At 40.1% G+C, this 17,133-nt stretch overlaps 1 protein-coding gene across 4 annotated transcripts in view; it reads left to right on the plus strand.

Moving 5' to 3' along the window:
- The window catches only part of AK9 (adenylate kinase 9), a 212,329-nt gene that overhangs the window by 123,405 nt on the left and 71,791 nt on the right, over nucleotides 1–17,133 (plus strand). For 2 of the 4 annotated variants that reach the window (XM_075340057.1, XM_075340060.1), the window contains exons 16-22: nucleotides 4,062–4,198; nucleotides 5,541–5,697; nucleotides 8,478–8,592; nucleotides 11,444–11,535; nucleotides 12,949–13,083; nucleotides 15,289–15,495; nucleotides 16,991–17,124. In XM_075340057.1, the coding sequence (XP_075196172.1) occupies nucleotides 4,062–4,198; nucleotides 5,541–5,697; nucleotides 8,478–8,592; nucleotides 11,444–11,535; nucleotides 12,949–13,083; nucleotides 15,289–15,495; nucleotides 16,991–17,124 (977 nt within the window). The remainder of the gene's footprint in view (nucleotides 1–4,061; nucleotides 4,199–5,540; nucleotides 5,698–8,477; nucleotides 8,593–11,443; nucleotides 11,536–12,948; nucleotides 13,084–15,288; nucleotides 15,496–16,990; nucleotides 17,125–17,133) is intronic. The other 2 variants (XM_075340058.1, XM_075340059.1) reach the window with 2 other exon arrangements.

Here is a 17,133-nt window from a genome sequence, read left to right on the forward strand (position 1 = left end):
GCATTACCAAACGTCAGTGTCTACAATGCTATATATCGTTTCATAGGATCAATTGGAAGTATTTGGAATTAAAGCTAACTAAATTTGGCTTTAATGAAAACATTATCAAGATAATTATGTCCCTCCACTAATCCTTCTGCAAAAAATTACGCGAATAACCATCTCTCCAAACCGATTGCTAGTTCTAATGGAACTAGGCGAGGTTGTCCTCTTTCTCCACTTCTGGTCGCTATGGCAATGGAACCCTTAGCCAAATATATCAGAAGTAATGGCAGAATAAAGGGCATTCTAACAAATAAACGCCAATATAAAATCGGATTATTTGCAGACGACGTTATTTTATCGCTCTCTGAACTCAGAGAAACAAAAGCCATGTTAGACAGATTTTCAAGGATTTCTACTATAGAATAAAATCAGGAAAATCTAAAATATTACAATTTAACTTAGAAGATGCCGATATTAGAAATATTAAGAGCTTTACTTTGTTTAAATGGGTAGAAGAGTATTTGGGAATTTCCCTTAGTAAAAACTTACACTCCCTAGTTGAATCTAACTTAGATAACTTGGTTGGAACAGTTCGGAAAGATATTAACAACATGATAAAGAGTGAATTAACTTGGCCTGGAAGGATTATGTCTTTTAAGATGGTCATATTATATATTTTTAGAGCAATCCCTTTAACTATCCCGTCAAAATACCTTTACGACCTTCAGAAATTACTAAATGACTATGTGTTGAACCATACAAAACCTAGAGTAGCAAAAAATGTTTTAACAAAACATAAAAAAGGGGGGCTATAGGCTTCCAAGAATAATGAGTTATTTCCAAACAAACATAAGACAAAGCCAAAATTGTTTAAATAATAATTTATCTCTCGCCTGGATTGATTTGGAAGCATGGCTCAACGTTTGTTCATCACTCCGCTCACTCATTCTCTCCTACATTGTAAATCCCCTATTGTTCTCTCCTACATTGTAAATCCCCTTTTGCCCCTACTCAAATTCCCTACTCTCTCTGCGACTGTTAATGCATGGAAAGAGTTATCTAGACATATACTGAGGGTACCCTTTAATGTTCCTGGGGGTCTTAGCAAATGCAGAGGTTCCATCCTCCTGGGTCAACTTGGGATTGAAAAGTATTAGAGATATTTATAATGGCAAGAAATATATCAATTTTTTAGATATAAGACTTAGATTTGGAATCCCTGAATCAGATTTCAAACTAGTTCTCTCGCTTAGAGGGGCTCTTAATGACTTACTCCGTAATAGGAATTCTTTGTCAGAACTTATTAGTTTTTTGTTCTGCAACTCAACCAGTGTGACAATTTGGAAGACAAGGAGTCTTTATGATTATATTAATAGCGACCACTTATTCGATAAGAGACCTTATATGATCAAATGGGAGAAAGATCTGCATGAAACGTTTTCCTTGGAACAATGGCAACATTGCTTTAATACAACATATTTGTCTATTACTTGTGCGACTCTGCATAAACCATACTACAAAACAATCACAAGATGGTATTATACCCCAGAGGTGTTAAATAGAGCAGCCTTGACTCCATCACCACTTTGCTGGAGAGAATGTGGAAGAGAGGGAAATCTCCTTCATACCTTTTGGAGCTGCTCAAAATTAAAGAGCCTTTGGTCAGGAATATCCGCACTGATAAATCATATAACTCACATCTCTATTGATCTTACGCCATATGGAGCACAGCGACCCAATATTTAGACCAATTATAATTCACATACTGTATGTGTAGTTGCAAAAAATCTAATTGCATCATACTGGAAACAGGTTTTGTCTCCAATCACTGGGGTGATTGACAAAGTTACTCTATGTAATAAACTTGAACAGTGCCATGCAACTTATAATAACTTATTTTCTTCACACGATAAAAAATGCGCCTCTGGTCTATGCGGAGTGTCTGATTTACATTTCATTGTTCTTGAAAAATTGAGACTTTTTGCATTACTGGAAAGTGCCTTTTTTATGTTCAGCATCTTATGTTACTTATGTATATAATCTTGAATTATTACAAAGTTTTACGCTGAATCTTATCCCTTCCCACCTTTTCCCCTTCTCCCCAATAAATGTGCTCTTTCCGACTTCCCTTCCCTACCTCCCTACTCTATCCCTTTATCCCTTATCCCTTTAGATAGGACGGTTTACTCACTTGCAACATTAATGTCTAATTATATTTCTATGTACTGAGTATTGTGTTTAATGTTATTGTTTGTTCTGTTTTGTTTTGATTACTTGTCATGAAATTTCTTTAATAAAAAGTATTTAAAACACAGAATGCTATTCAGAAAACTAATGGCACAATATTGGATAGCAGATCAGATACCTACAGTCCCAGAATTTATAAGCAACGTTAACTGGTTAATAATCTGCAAAATAAAATTTATTTAAAAATAAATTTTATTTCTAAATTTGAACAAATATGGGCACTATGGATCTATGACTAAGACCTTGCATCTAGAGAGCTACTAAGATATAGATTAGGTCTATTTTAATAAACAGAAATATTTACTCCGTCTTGGATTTGATATTTGTTTGACCTATTCAGTTAATTTATTAACAGCACCTTTATAATGACAGTACCTGGTTTCTTATTAATATTTCACATTTTCTCTAGAGCTCTAGAACTGCTTACCCTTTTGGTTTTGTAAATGATGTTATTTTTGAAAAATCTTAATAAAAATATTTGACTAAAAAAAAAGATTGCAACCTCAGAAAATATAGCAGCTCTTCCCCAGCAGGTTACACCCACCTACTGTCAACCAAGCTATTCAGTTAGGGAGAAAAGCAGTAAGGGAAGTAGATTTTTTTTTTGTCAATATACACAAACACCACAAGGCATCATGATTATTGATGGGCAGACCCGGACTGTAAATGTCCGGATGCGTGTGGTTTCATAAGTATCCGAGTGCCAGACACAGGCCTGGAGTTCACAGGGAACTCCGGCTAATGATCAGGGTCCAGCAAGTCGGGAAATAAAAAAAAAAAGGAAAAATAAAAATCAAGCAGGCGCGTTATACTTACCGAGTCTCTGGCGCAGCTGTCACTGCTCCCGCACCCGCTTACTCTTTTTCCGGGGTTGCTCATTATTGCTCATCCATATTCACTGCTTTTCCCTCCCACCGGCAGTCCTGGCATCTGTGATTGGTTGCAGTCAGGCGCACCCCCAGCATGTGTTAAAACGTCCGACTGTTTGCGATTACAGACACTGTCTGTGGGTCACTATCGTGGTATGAAAATAAATAAATTGGCTTAGGGTCCCCCCTTATTAGGATACCCAGCACAGATAAAGCATACGGCTACAGCCTGCATTCCCCATCCGTGCGCTTATCTTGGCTGTGCATCAAAATAAGAGGTACCTGCAGCGACTATTTGTGAATATACCATACTGGTCGAAACATTAATGCTATTTGTCGTTTTTCTCTTGTATACCTGCATCCATTAAGATATTTCACTTTGCATCTGATATTAAGAGTGTGCAGTGGTGAATTTTGAACTGCTTTGGGTTGGGAAAACAGAGTGGCTCATCCCTCTTTGTTATCCTAAAGTATTTCATTTTGAAGAAATTTGGCAGCTCCAGACCCCCGTCTACCTTCTCAATTACTTTAAACTTAATAGCTTGGTTCCCTGTAGGCAGATGAACCCTACTGAGGAGAAACCAACTTTTTTTTCTTAGGTTCCAATTCTTATTGTCAGCCACCTGATGGCAGCAGTGTACAACCTGTATCCCTCAATGAAGCAGCTGAGAAAGCAAATGTTTTTGTAAATAAAGCCCTCTCTTTCTCACTTTTTCTGGTTAAAAGGGAAGCCCTTTATCACTTATTGATAGGAGTTTGTTGAGTTCTTTGAAAACCAACATCCATCAGAATATCATTTTTGTTTTTTTGTCAACCGCTAATTGTACATAAAGGGACTGACCTTAATAAGGATATTTATGTAAAAATTTTACATCAAATGTCTTTGAAGTCTTTAGTTTTAAGTGAGGGATACCTATCCAAAATTGGAGCTCCGATTTTACCTTTTTTTTACAATTGTAGACCAAACAGAAGAAGTTACTGCTGATCATCCCGAAGTCCGACAAATGGTAGAGGAAGCTATGAGACTAGTACAAGACACCACAGTAACACTACATTCAAATGTTTATATCGATGCACTGGAAAAAGCTATTACAGAGGTAAAGGGTAACTTATTTCTATTAGGCCATGCTGTGTGCCATCCGTTTTTAACAGAGCCAAGTTTTTCAGATTGATTATATTATTATTATTATTTATTTATAGAGCACCATTAATTCCATGGTGCTGTACATGAGAAGGGGGTTACATACAGAACACATACAGGTTACAGTAGACAGACTAGTACAGAGGGAAGAGGGCCCTACCCTTGCGGGCTTACATTCTATAGGATTTTGGGGAGGAGACAGTAGGTGGGGTGTAGGTTGGGCGGTAGCTCTGCACTGTGGTGGGGCGGCAGCTCCGCATGGTGGTGGGGCGCCATTATATGGATATGTTTAAAAGTCAAATGTGAAAATAGGCCAATTGATTTGTATGGGTAACGATGTTGTCTAGACTCAGATAACAAAAACTGTAATGTGAATGTGTAAGCTATATTTTAGAATACTAAGTATTAACACTATTACCTATTAATAAGGTAATTTTTACACACACTGATGACTAACCAAATGAACATTCATTGGAAGGTTGATTAGCAGTTATTACCTGTATAAGCTTGACAGTATTCAGCCGACCCGGGAGCACATGCTTGTTGTCAACTGATGGCATCTATTATGCAGGCCCCCAAACTATTGTTGGTTGACAGCCTCCTGTACATTGGGATTTGTAGCCAGAGATATGTAAACTGTATGAGAGCAACCACCCTAGATAGTTTGCCCATCATTGCTACAAAGAAGTTGAAGTGTAATGAGCGCTAATTGAGACGCTATGGTGACAATCAATGCATTTTATGGGCTGATCTTCTGCCCATGTAACAGGACCCTAAGACAATGTTCCACACGTTCTTTATTTGGTCAGCATTTTATATCAATATCTGTAGGCCAAAACCAAGAGTGGGTGAAAAATGCTGCACATTTCCTCTCATTGGTCTACTCCTGATTTTGGTTTACAAATACCGAGGTGAAATTCTGACCAACTACTGAATGCATGAACATGGTGTTAGGGGTTGACCACTTCTGAGTTCTTGACAAGAAATCCTCAGGTGGCTATCTCAGCAAGAAAACAAGGCTAATCCGAGATCAGATATGCCGGATCCTTATCTCAATGAACATTTTCGGTGAAGGGAGAGTTGGCAAGCCCTTATACATTAAACTATCAGCCAAGCCTACCGATATCGGTGGGTTCAGCCTTTTATTATTGTAATATTTATAGAGGCCTGAAGTAATACTATTATATGGCCTTAAGTAATACTACTATTATCTTAGCTTGTAGTCCCATAGTGGGGCAAAAAAAAGAAAATTAATGAATGTGTTTTTCATATATTTTACTTTATTTTTAATTGTACAGTACAATGAAGAAAATAAAGAACTATCTCCTGATGCCTGCGCTGTTGGAGGATGGGTTTTAGATAATTTCCCTAATTCACCAAATTTTTGGATACCTTTGTCAGAAAAGGGACTTTTTCCAGACACTGTCATTTGTTTAAAAAATCCTGCAGAAAATGGTAATTATTACCCAGATTGTTGCTTTGTCGTGAATCTGGAAATATAATTGTGGTAAATGGTACATATTAAATCCATGGTGTCTGTTTTAGTCTATTTATTAGAGACAGTAATTCTTGAAGTTACTGTATTTATTATTTAGGCCTTTACACCATGTTTACCAGCAGCAGGGCCGGCTCCAGGTTTTTGTGGGCCCCGGGCGGCAGAGTCCCAGTGGGCCCCATCCACACGCAGACACACACATATGTACACATACACATACATATACATATTTAAAGACAAACTCACAAAAATACATATAGAACTGACACATCTATACAGTTATATACACTGACATACATAGATACACATCATACATGCACACACACACACAGCTCTGCTGGATACATACATACAGACACAGCGCTGCTACATACATACACACATAGCTCTGCTACATACACACATAGCTCTGCTATATACACACATAGCTCTGCTATATACATACACACATAGCTCTGCTACATACACACATAGCTCTGCTACATACACACATATCTCTGCTACATACACACATATCTCTGCTACATACATACACACATAGCTCTGCTACATACACACATAGCTCTGCCACATACATACACACATAGCTCTGCTACATACATACACACATAGCTCTGCTACATACATACACACATAGCTCTGCTACATACATACACACATAGCTCTGCTACAGACATACACACATAGCTCTGCTACATACATACACACATAGCTCTGCTACATACATACACACATAGCTCTGCTACATACATACACACATAGCCCTGCTACATACATACACACATAGCTCTGCTACATACATAGCTCTGTTACATACACACATAGCTCTGCTATATACATACACACATAGCTCTGCTACATACAGACAGACAGACAGACACGCGCGGCTCCGGGGGCCCATGCACGCGGCTCCGGGGGGGCATAAATTGGGGGTGGGGAGGGCACATAACGTTCAGGTCATGGAGGAGAGGGGGCCCACACAGCGCCGGAGGGACACGCTGTGCTTGGGGTCGCTGGCTGGCACTGTGCCTCCTTCATCTGTGGGACTGAGCAGGATGCCGGTCGGTAGCTCCGCCCACAGATGAAGTTCAAATCAGGAAGTCTGCGCGCCTTAAAGGGACGGCACCGCAGATTCCTGCCGAGGACTGTGGTCCCCGGAACTCGGCCCGGGGGCCGCAGAACTAAGGAGAGTGGGCCCCGGCCAAGGTGCACCAGAACTGACGAGGCCAAGTGGGCCCCCCCGGCTCTCCAGGGCCCCGGCATTTGCCCGGGTATGCCGGGTGTTGACGCCGGCCCTGACCAGCAGAATAAAAATATTGAAGGTGCTTTAATCATTGTAGAAGTACATCATCAGCAATTCTTTAGGAGAGAAGAATAAAGAAATGGTTTTCCCTATGGTTTTCACTAGGGACGGTTCCGCAGAATATGAAGCCAGCCTAAGGCTATGTGCGCACGTTGCGTAATTTCATGCATTTACGCTGCATATTGCACTGCAATGTAAACGCATGCGTCCTGTGTCCCCAGCACAATCTTTGAGGATTGTGCATAATCCATCTGCACGTTGCATTTGAGAGCGCAGTGATTTGCATGCTGAAGTTTTGATCCAAATCGCTGCGCTCAAAAAAGCAACATATCAATTATTCCGTGCGCTTTGGATGCTGCTCCCACTCTGTCTATGGTAGAGGCAGCATCCAGAGCGCATGATATCAGCATCTATTCTGCAGACACACTGCATCCAGTACACAGTGTTTCTGCAGCGATTTGAAGCGCACATGCACTGCCAAATCGCTGTAGATTTTTCAGCATGTACACTATACAATGTGCGCACATAGCCTTAGAGATTATACTCAAGGCAATGTGGTTTGCACATATCCACAGCTGTAATATATCTTGGTGTATAACGGCTAATAGAAACCAAAAGAACTCTACATGAAGTAGAGTTAAAGGATCTTATGGCATGATGTATAATTTACTTATCACATCACTTTTAGGCTGTGTTCACACACAGCAGTCATTCTGCAACGTTATATTGCAGTAGCCATTATCCGCTGTTTTCTTTCCACATTTTCCCTGTGCAGTCCCTTAATTATGCGGGTGAAACCACTGGTTCCCAGAGTGTTGTTAGCATATTCGGACCGATTTTCACAGATAAGAGTAACGTGACACTAGCCTAATGGTCTTAATTGACGTTGATTCATTCTCTGGCCCTGTTCTGTATCATTTCAGCACAGACACCAATTCATCATTACCTTTTGTTTTTTGTTTAGCTTTGTACCTTCTTTTTGTTTGAACTCAATACATTTTTATCTTCGCCTTTTGAAGCCTATTTTATATGTGCTCTCTGGTTTGATTGTTTTCTGTTTTGTTTGTGGAGTCAATCAATTCCAGATGTTTTCGATCATATTTATCAATTGCGACTTTTTAAAAAGTCCCAAAATTTGGTGCAATTTCACTCCAGTCCTTCCCTGGTGTATTTCCAAAAGGGAATTTTTGATGTAGTGTTTGCAAGTTTTGGCATCAAAAGTCACAAGTAGGTCAAGATAAGAAAAAGTCCATTTTTGATTTGTCTGCAAATTCATGAATCACGTCCACAATTTTGATGAATTTGGCACCAAAAATGGCAACTAATACTGCAAGACAAAAAAAAAGCAAAATAACTTAAAAAAAAGGCAATGATAAATCTGGGCCGAAACAATGTGATATTATTTGTAATTCAGCCTTCTGATATTCTTTGTTTTAGGAAAGTATTTGCTCAATAGACTTTACCACCTAAATGAACAGGATATTAACAATAATATATTACAAAGGCTTCAGAAGGAAAGAGCAAGACAAATGCAGGAAGAAGAGGAGGCAAGGTATTTGGCAACAGTTGTAATAACCTTTTTATTGTGCCATATGAGGCTGTTACAGGTTTGGTATCTTCAGCCTGTCAACAAAGGCTTTGTTCACATTGTGTTTGGGCCAGTGTCTCCTTTGGGGTTTCCTTCTGAAGCCATGAAGAACGGGAATCGGGCTTAACCCCTTAGGGCTGCTTCTCACTTGCGAATTTCTCACAGTAGAGCAATGCGAGAAAATCTCGCATTGGAATCGGACACATGTTAGTGAATGATTCAGCTCTCATCTGCGATTTTTTTCTCAGTCCAAATCGTACTGAGAAAAAAAATCGCAGCATGCTGCTTTTTTGCGAGTTTCTCGAACCATTTTTCACAATGATTTCCTATGGAAGGGGATTAAAAGAAGGATCACACACGCGCACCAGCGTTCATATTTGCGAGTGTGGCAGGAACTATGCTCATTAAATATTCAACAGATGAATGTGACATCACATTCCCAAAGGTAAATTAACTGACACATGTGTAATCACTTTTATCTAGTTAAGATGTTGCAGGAAACTAGCATCGCAAACGTGACACACACGCGTCACACACGCGAGCAAAATCAATAATTTATTCAGAAAAAGCATCGCACTAGCGTTGCACTCGGACCTAAGGTGAACTACAATCAGCCGAGTTTTTTTCAGCCCAGTCGGACCGATTTAACTCGCATAGGTGTGTTTCCAGCCTTATATAACCATTCACTTTAATGAGGCAGATATAGTCACTTTGTGCAATGTCTAAACTCCGTTTTCACCAGTGTGCACCTTTTTGAGGTAATCACAAAACCATCTAGAGCATGCTTTTGTGCCCATCTCAGGAAGGTCTACTGAAACAGAGGCCACACAACACATCAGAATTTCCATCCAAATTCCGCTTTCAGGTCTTTAACCCATTACTTGCCAAATTAGCAATTTTCATTTATTTATTTATTTTTTTTTAATGACAGATTTTTAATGATTTGGGTCCTAATGAATCAGAAGCATAATTTGCCAAATTTTGAAAAAAGTTTGAAAAAAATTCGAAAATAGATGTTTTGAAAGCTCTCTGGGTGGAAGAATATTCAATTAAAAATGACAATGACATGATTTCCTGTTTTGAAAACATTCATTTTACAAACACAAGACAAAAAATTGGACCTAATTATAAAATCTTAGTTGCTAGAAGCAAAAGATTAGGCGTCCCAAAAAATGACATTGGTAGATAATGGGTTAATAGTGATGAGTAAGCATGCTAGCCTCTGCTCAAACTGCATTGAGGTAGTTGCAGTTCAAAAAGCATCCTCTGGCAGAAAGGACAATGCTTTTGGCTTTAAAAATGCATGTAAAACGCAAAGAGAGTAGCCTATGCGCACCTTGCGGTTTTCATGAGTTTTTAGTGCTTTTCCGGTGCTTTTAGAAACGCTGCAGTTTTGTATTAAATTGAATGGATGGAAAACGCAGCCAAAATGGCAAAAACAATTGACATGCTGCTTCTTTGAATGCTGAGTTTTTGCCCAAATTTATGCAAATTAAACGCAGCATTTTGAACAGCAAAGTGCGCACAAGAAAGCTCAATGTCCCATTGACTTTGCTTGAAAAGCAGAACGCAAGCATTTTGACATTAAAACGCTGCAGTTGAAAAAGCAGTGGAAAAGCAGGTAAAAAAGCAAAGTGCGCACATAGCCTTAAGGTTCTTGAGTGCGACTCAAGTACCATAGAGGTCAATGGGAATCTCAAGATTTTTTTAAACTCTGATGCTCATTCAAGTAACTAGCAGTAAGCTCGCTCACCACTAGTCATTAGACATTAGCCCCAATAGTGCCATTGACATGTGGCTGAAACACAATGTGTACCTGGCCTCCTATTGTAGATTTTCACCTACATTGCAAAGGGGGAAATCTGCGCTCCATTGGATACGCAGCAAAATCCATGTGATGCTAATTTTTCTGTTGAAAATTTTCTGAGGATTTTCCACTGTTAAATCTGCAGTCTATACAACTTTTGTGGATGCACCCTAAAAGTCTTATGCATCATTTGCGTTTTTTTTGTCTTGTGGTAGTCATTGACATTTTTGTGACAGCTATCTGCCTACACTGTGCATAGGCAGAAAGCTGCCCATCATTTGTTGGCACATGAATTTTTAGGACTACATAGTAGGGGTTCATCAATGAGATGTCTAGAATAGCTTTATCAGATAAAACAATGTTTTATCAGAACTACAGCAAGAAGCCCAGTAAGTGAAAAGGCACTGGAATCACAATCTTTTTTAAGAAATAAGATATTATTATTTATTATTATAGAGCCATTTATTCCATGGCGCTTTACAAGTGAAAAAGGTATACATAAAAAAAGTATAAGAATAATTAACAATAGAAAAACAGACTGGTACAGGAGGAGAGAGGACCCTGCCCGCGAGGGCTCACAGTCTACAGGGAATGGGTGATGTTACAATAGGTGAGGACAGAGCTGGTTGCGCAGTGTTGTACTGGACTGAGGGTTATTGTAGGTTGTAGGCCTGTCGGAAGAGATGGGTCTTCAGGTTCCTCTTGAAGTTTTCCACGGTAGGTGAGAGTCTGATATGCTGGGGTAGAGCGTAGAGCGTTCATACTTTTTTCAAGAAAAGTTTTCAGCAGTCTTCTTATCATCAGAGACAGGATTACGGAAAAAAACAAAAAACAGGAAGTAAAAGTCTAGAATAGCTCCAATGGCCAGGGTGAAAATTGCAAGATTTCTCATTTTTACTTTTAATACAGATTGTGATACAAAGGAAAAAAAAATCCTTGCCCCCCCCAAAAAAAAATCTGAGTTATTTAAATGTCATTATGCAGAAAGCAGTAATGATATATTTTCAGAAAAGAACAACAGGAGGCCATAAGGTTAGAAGAAAAGAAAAAGCTAGAAGAGATGCAAAAGCAAACAGATGATGCAAAAGAAATGCAAAAAGGTACGTCATCTACCTATAGTACAATAAAGATGCTGAATCATGTTCAAATTTAGTAATGAGTATTAAAATAATGCTATAGTATGCAATGTATACTGTAATGTAAGCCATTGCTTCATGTATAGGTAGTAGACATAGTTTGGTGAATCACATAAGGTAAAAATTAGTGCTCATTTAGATGTCAGTGATTTTCTCTGAGACCACATTCACACGACCGGTCCGAGTGTGATCCAACAAAACTTTGGAAGAATACAGGCTTGTGAATAGCACCATAGACTATAATGAGTGCATTCATCCTTGAAAAAAAAACGGATGTGCAACACAGACTTCTGATTGAATCCTTAGGCAGATATGAAAGAGATTTTACAGATTTAATAAATATGTTCTAAACATCCGAATATGATTGTACACTCAAACTATTCTATCCATACATGTCCTCACAACACAATACACCATTACACACACACACACACACACACACAGACATATGCATACCCTACTCACAAAATGTGAGATGTATTTGACTTTCGGGTTAAGTTTATGTAAAACGTAAAAAGTTCACGCTATGATATACAGGGCGGAAAGGCCCCAACCCCCTCACAATACACTTACCAGGAGATCAAGACAAGATTAAGGGAATCGCCAGAGGTGTAGTCATGTCACGGACCGGAGTCAATATACCTAAAGGGTAGTGGATCAGAGCAGAGGGATGAGGCAAAAGGATGATCAAACAAAGTCAATGGTCAGGCATCAAAAGATCAATTCCCAGAACACAGATGCAAGAGGCCAATAAGCACAACTGAGCAGAAGACTGAGATTGACTGCTCATCTAAATAGCTGGGCAATGAAACCGAACAGGGCACACTTGGAAAACCCAGGACCTCCCAGTCTCAGATTGGATGGCTGAGATGTCACTGAACACATCAACAGCTCAGTATGCCCCTGCACTAGATTGGACAACTGAGCTGTCAATCAGCATACCGACTGCTCATCAAACGCAGAATCTAAAGTGCAGCAAACACTCACCTATTGCGTTCAAGACTCACAGGAGGAATCGTGACAGATCTGTCAGGGAAGAATTATTAGGCCCTAATACACGATAGGCAGTCAGCATTAGTCTAATATTTGTAGTCATCATAATATTCAATAATCAGTATCCTTCAGGCACAGAATAGATTGCACTATTATATACAACTTGTTGCCTTCTGCTGGCTTATACTGTATGTTCTTGATTCCTTACTATATACTGTTTTCATTATAATTGTACTCAACACCATATATTATAACATTTGCTTTGTCGACCATAATGTAATGTGATCAGAATATGGCTACTGTCTACATCAGAAAGGAGTATCCTTCCAAAGACCATATTGGGTTTCCATATCCATGCTACACTTACATGTCTTTATCTGGCAGATGCAGAGGAGGAAGGTGCAGTGGGTGCTGATCACGTTCATTTTCTAGACACTGCTTCACCAGAGCAATTATTGACAGCCAATATAGTAGAGTCCCAAAAACAGTCACACATGGAGCAGCCGGAGCCAGAACAAGGTTACTTCATATACTGTACACTTTACAATCATCATTAATTACTGTATTAGTAAGGTGTGGTGCAGGATGCTAGATTTAAGATTTTTTCTTTCTGATTACATGAACATAGCCTATCAAAGATAATAAAAGGCACATCTACCTTTAGTTGTTAAATAAGCCTGTCCTATAAGGCTTTGTTTGTGTGTGCTGTGTTTGTTACAGATTTGCTTTATTGTATTTTTTTTATAATGATAGTTGTTTTTTAAAAGGAAGAAAACTCTTAGTGCCACTTATAGATAGCTAATTAATCAGAGATAATCCATACACCAGCTAGATCCCTGCAGACAGCATTATGACCTTCCAAGAACTTTATTTCTAGTTAAAGAGGCTTTCCACCATTTTAACCATAGGGATAGGTCACCAATATCAGATCAGTGGGGATCCAACTCCAGCCCACTCTCTGATCAGCTGTGTATGACAGTAGTGTCCGGAAGTAAATAATGTACAGGGCGAAACACTATTACTCCATCACATTTATTGGAACCAGTGCTGGTTACTGGTAATATGCTCCTATTCAAATAATAGGATCTGATCTACAGCAACCACAAAACAAAACAATGTGATAAAGCGGATTGCATCTCGCTTCTACTGCTCTACTGCTGCAAACAACTGATCAATAGGAGTGCTAAGTATGGACCCCAATAATCTGATATTGATGATCAACATCAAAGGGGTGAAAAACCCCTCCAAATGTCTACTGGTTAACTTTAAGGCCTCTTTCACACGTCCGTGAAAAACCACGCACGTTTTTCACGGATGTGTCAGGTGCGTTTTGCCCTCCGTGAGCCATGTTTATGGCACACGTGTGTTCTCCGTGTGTTATCCGTGATAACACACGGAGAATGGAAACTTTCTGCTCATCTGTCCCTGCCGTCGCTATCCATGGTGCTGCTCTTCGGTCTCCGGTCCTGCCGACTCCCCGCTGCTTCAGCTTCCGGCCGCAGTGAAGTGAATATTCAATGAGCATAATGAGCGGCGGTCGGCAGCAAGTTACAGTAGCGGCAGAGACAGGAGGGCTGGAGAAAGTGAGTAAAGTTTTGGGTTTTTTTCTCGCAGACAAATGTCTTTTCTCCAGTGCGTGTCACACGGAACACATCCATGTGGTCCATTTGTGTTCCGTGTGAGCCATTTGCGTTCCGTGTGACACCCGTGATGCCGGAGAGAAAACGGACATGTGAGTGTGAGAAACACACGGACACACGTATGTACGGAACGGACACGCGTTCCGTGCGTAAATACATATGTGTATCCAAATCTATTGGAATACCTAGGTCTACGTGTGTACGTGTCTCCGGTACGTGCGGAAACTGACCAAACACGTACCGGAGGCACGTACGTGTGAAAGAGGCCTAAAGGTATATTTTAGGATTTTGAAATTGTTGGCCTCTCCTTAGAATAGACCATCAGTGATTTCCAGTTTAGTGAGGGTCTGACAATCAGCTGATTTAATGGACCGTGTGCTTGTGTGTCCCATTTATTGTTTACCAAGCTCAGCTCCTCTGAGTATTTGGTAGTGGATTAGTGGAGTAGTATTGCAACAAAGCCATCAATATCAAAGTCACAACAGACAACCTTTAGGTGTGACTCCATTCTGCAGACAAAACCTATGACCTAACAGTTTAGCTCTTGTTCAGAGACTTAAGGTCCCGTCACACAGAACGAGATTGCTAACGAGATCGTTGCTGAGTCACCATTTCTGTGACGCAGCAACGATCTCGCTAGCGATCTTGTTATGTATGACACCTACCAGCGATCAGGCCCCTGCTGTGAGATCTCTAGTCGTTGGCGAATGGTCCAGACCATTTTCTTCAAAGGTGATGTCCTGCTGGGCAGGACGTATCGCTGTGTTTGACACCTACCAACGACCTCCTAACACGGTCCCAACGCCCACCGAGATCATTAAACAGGTCGCTGATTGTTACTGCGTGGGTGGTAAGGTCTGACTGTGTGACATCTCTCCAGCGACCTCCCAGCAACTTACCAGCGATCCTTATAAGGTCGTATCGTTTTCGGGATCGCTGGTAAGTCGTTGTGTGTGACTGGGCCTTTAGGTTCTGACTTATAAGGGGAGATTTAAGTAGCTAAGTGCCTCAGTACTCTGGCTTTGTTTGTGGCATTCATGCTGTTTGCTGCATATTAACTATGAGGTATGATGTTGCTTCACAGAAATTATATTACCTGAAGTTCCTGAGGGAGGATATCCAGATGTGCCAGAGATGGAACCATTGAAGCAGCTGTTAAACACATTTAGTGAAGAGTGGCAATTGTTGGAACCAGTGTTTGCTGACACAACCTTAGTCAATGTCACTTTACTGGAGGTAGCTGATAAATCCCCAGAAACACTTCTACAAGAGGCAGTGACATCTATGGAAAGTGAGTCTGTTAACTAGGGAAGATAAATCTGAAAACTGAATTTTTGCAGTCATTGGACTTCTTCCATATGAGTACTGTGTGTGTGTGTGTGTGTGTGTGTGTGTGTGTGTGTGTGTGTGTGTGTATATATATTTATTATACGTCATTCCACAATTAGAAGCTGGAATTAACAGGTTCAAAAACTGACGTTTAGATGACTGGGTCAGAGCATCACATAAAGGGCCTGTAGTGTTTCTTGTTTGGAGAGGATGGTACTTACCAAAAGTGGTCCAAGAAAGGACAGTCAGGGACACTCAGGGTCATGGGTACTAACGCTCATTGATAAATGTGGGGATCAAAAACTAGCCATTTAGTCCAATCCCACAGAAGAGCTACTGAAGATATATAGAACATTGTAGGACACAATCACACAGTGCATGGCAGATCACACTGCCCATCTTGACTCCTCTGCACCACTTAAAATGGTGACAATGGCAGCTTGAGCATCAGAATTTGAAAATTGAGCAAAGATAGCTGTACCTTTCTGATGCATCGTGTTGTATTTTATGCTAGAAGGAAATAGGTGGACTTTCTGCTCTGCTGAAGAGCATGTGATTTCTCCTGATCAAGAAGTCAGATCCCTTTAAAACGTGTTGGCAATAAATCGCAATAATCCATCTCGTCTCCTCTGAATTATTTGGGATCTTTTTCAGCAGTGCAAAAAGTCAACCTATTTCAGTCTGGAATATCTCTTTTTTTAATCTGTTGACTATAGCAGCTGATAATTGCTTTTCATTCTTTGTTGTGGGGCATATAAGCACGTCCCTACATCTTTATGCCCTTCTCCATCGGATAAGACCTTATTGCCCTTTTTGTTCCCCAGCATATTTCTTTTATATCATTTGAACAGCTAGGTGTGTCTCTTACTTGCCCAGGGAGGATTGGGGTTTGAAAGTTAGCACCCATCTCTATTCTAGGGGATTTGGCAGTACTATAAAGCGGAATAGAGCGGAGATGCAGATGCTTGACTGCTATTTCGTTCAGCCAGGGCTCTGTAGAGATTTGGGATTGGTCTGGATTAAAGCAGTGCCCCTTCCCCCATCATCTGTTTATCACTTATCCTGTTTATAGGTGATAATGGTTGTTAGTTGTTACTGTTCAAACATTATGGTGGTAAGTGTTGCATGAAAAAATGCATGTGGAAAACTAAACAAAAACACAATTGCATATAAAGAATGGGAGGTGTAACATAAAACTGACTATCATTTTAAGTAAAGGATGGGGAGGTGTAATATGAAAACGAAAAACTCTATGTAAAGGAGGGGGATGTACGCTGTGAACATTATGGCACAAGTATGCAGGCGTTTAAGGAGGAATGACTTTGCGAGTGCTGACTGGGTGTTGGGCTCAGTATCTCCATTCTGTTACTGCCCACAGAAACAGATTGGAAACTAATCTCTCCAGTTTTCAGTATATGGTATATTTATATATTAAGATAATTATGGTGTTATTACAGGGCCATTTCAATATCAGGGATGGGAAATAACATCCCAGGACTTAGATGACGAAGCAGAAGACATACAGGCAGAGCTGGAAGCCGAAGAGGAAGAAGAGGATCATGAAGAAGAAGAAGTGGAGGAGGGAGAAGAAGTAGGTGTC

Source organism: Anomaloglossus baeobatrachus, chromosome 3 (genome assembly GCF_048569485.1).
Source record: "Anomaloglossus baeobatrachus isolate aAnoBae1 chromosome 3, aAnoBae1.hap1, whole genome shotgun sequence".
In the NCBI taxonomy this organism is placed as follows: domain Eukaryota; kingdom Metazoa; phylum Chordata; class Amphibia; order Anura; family Aromobatidae; genus Anomaloglossus; species Anomaloglossus baeobatrachus.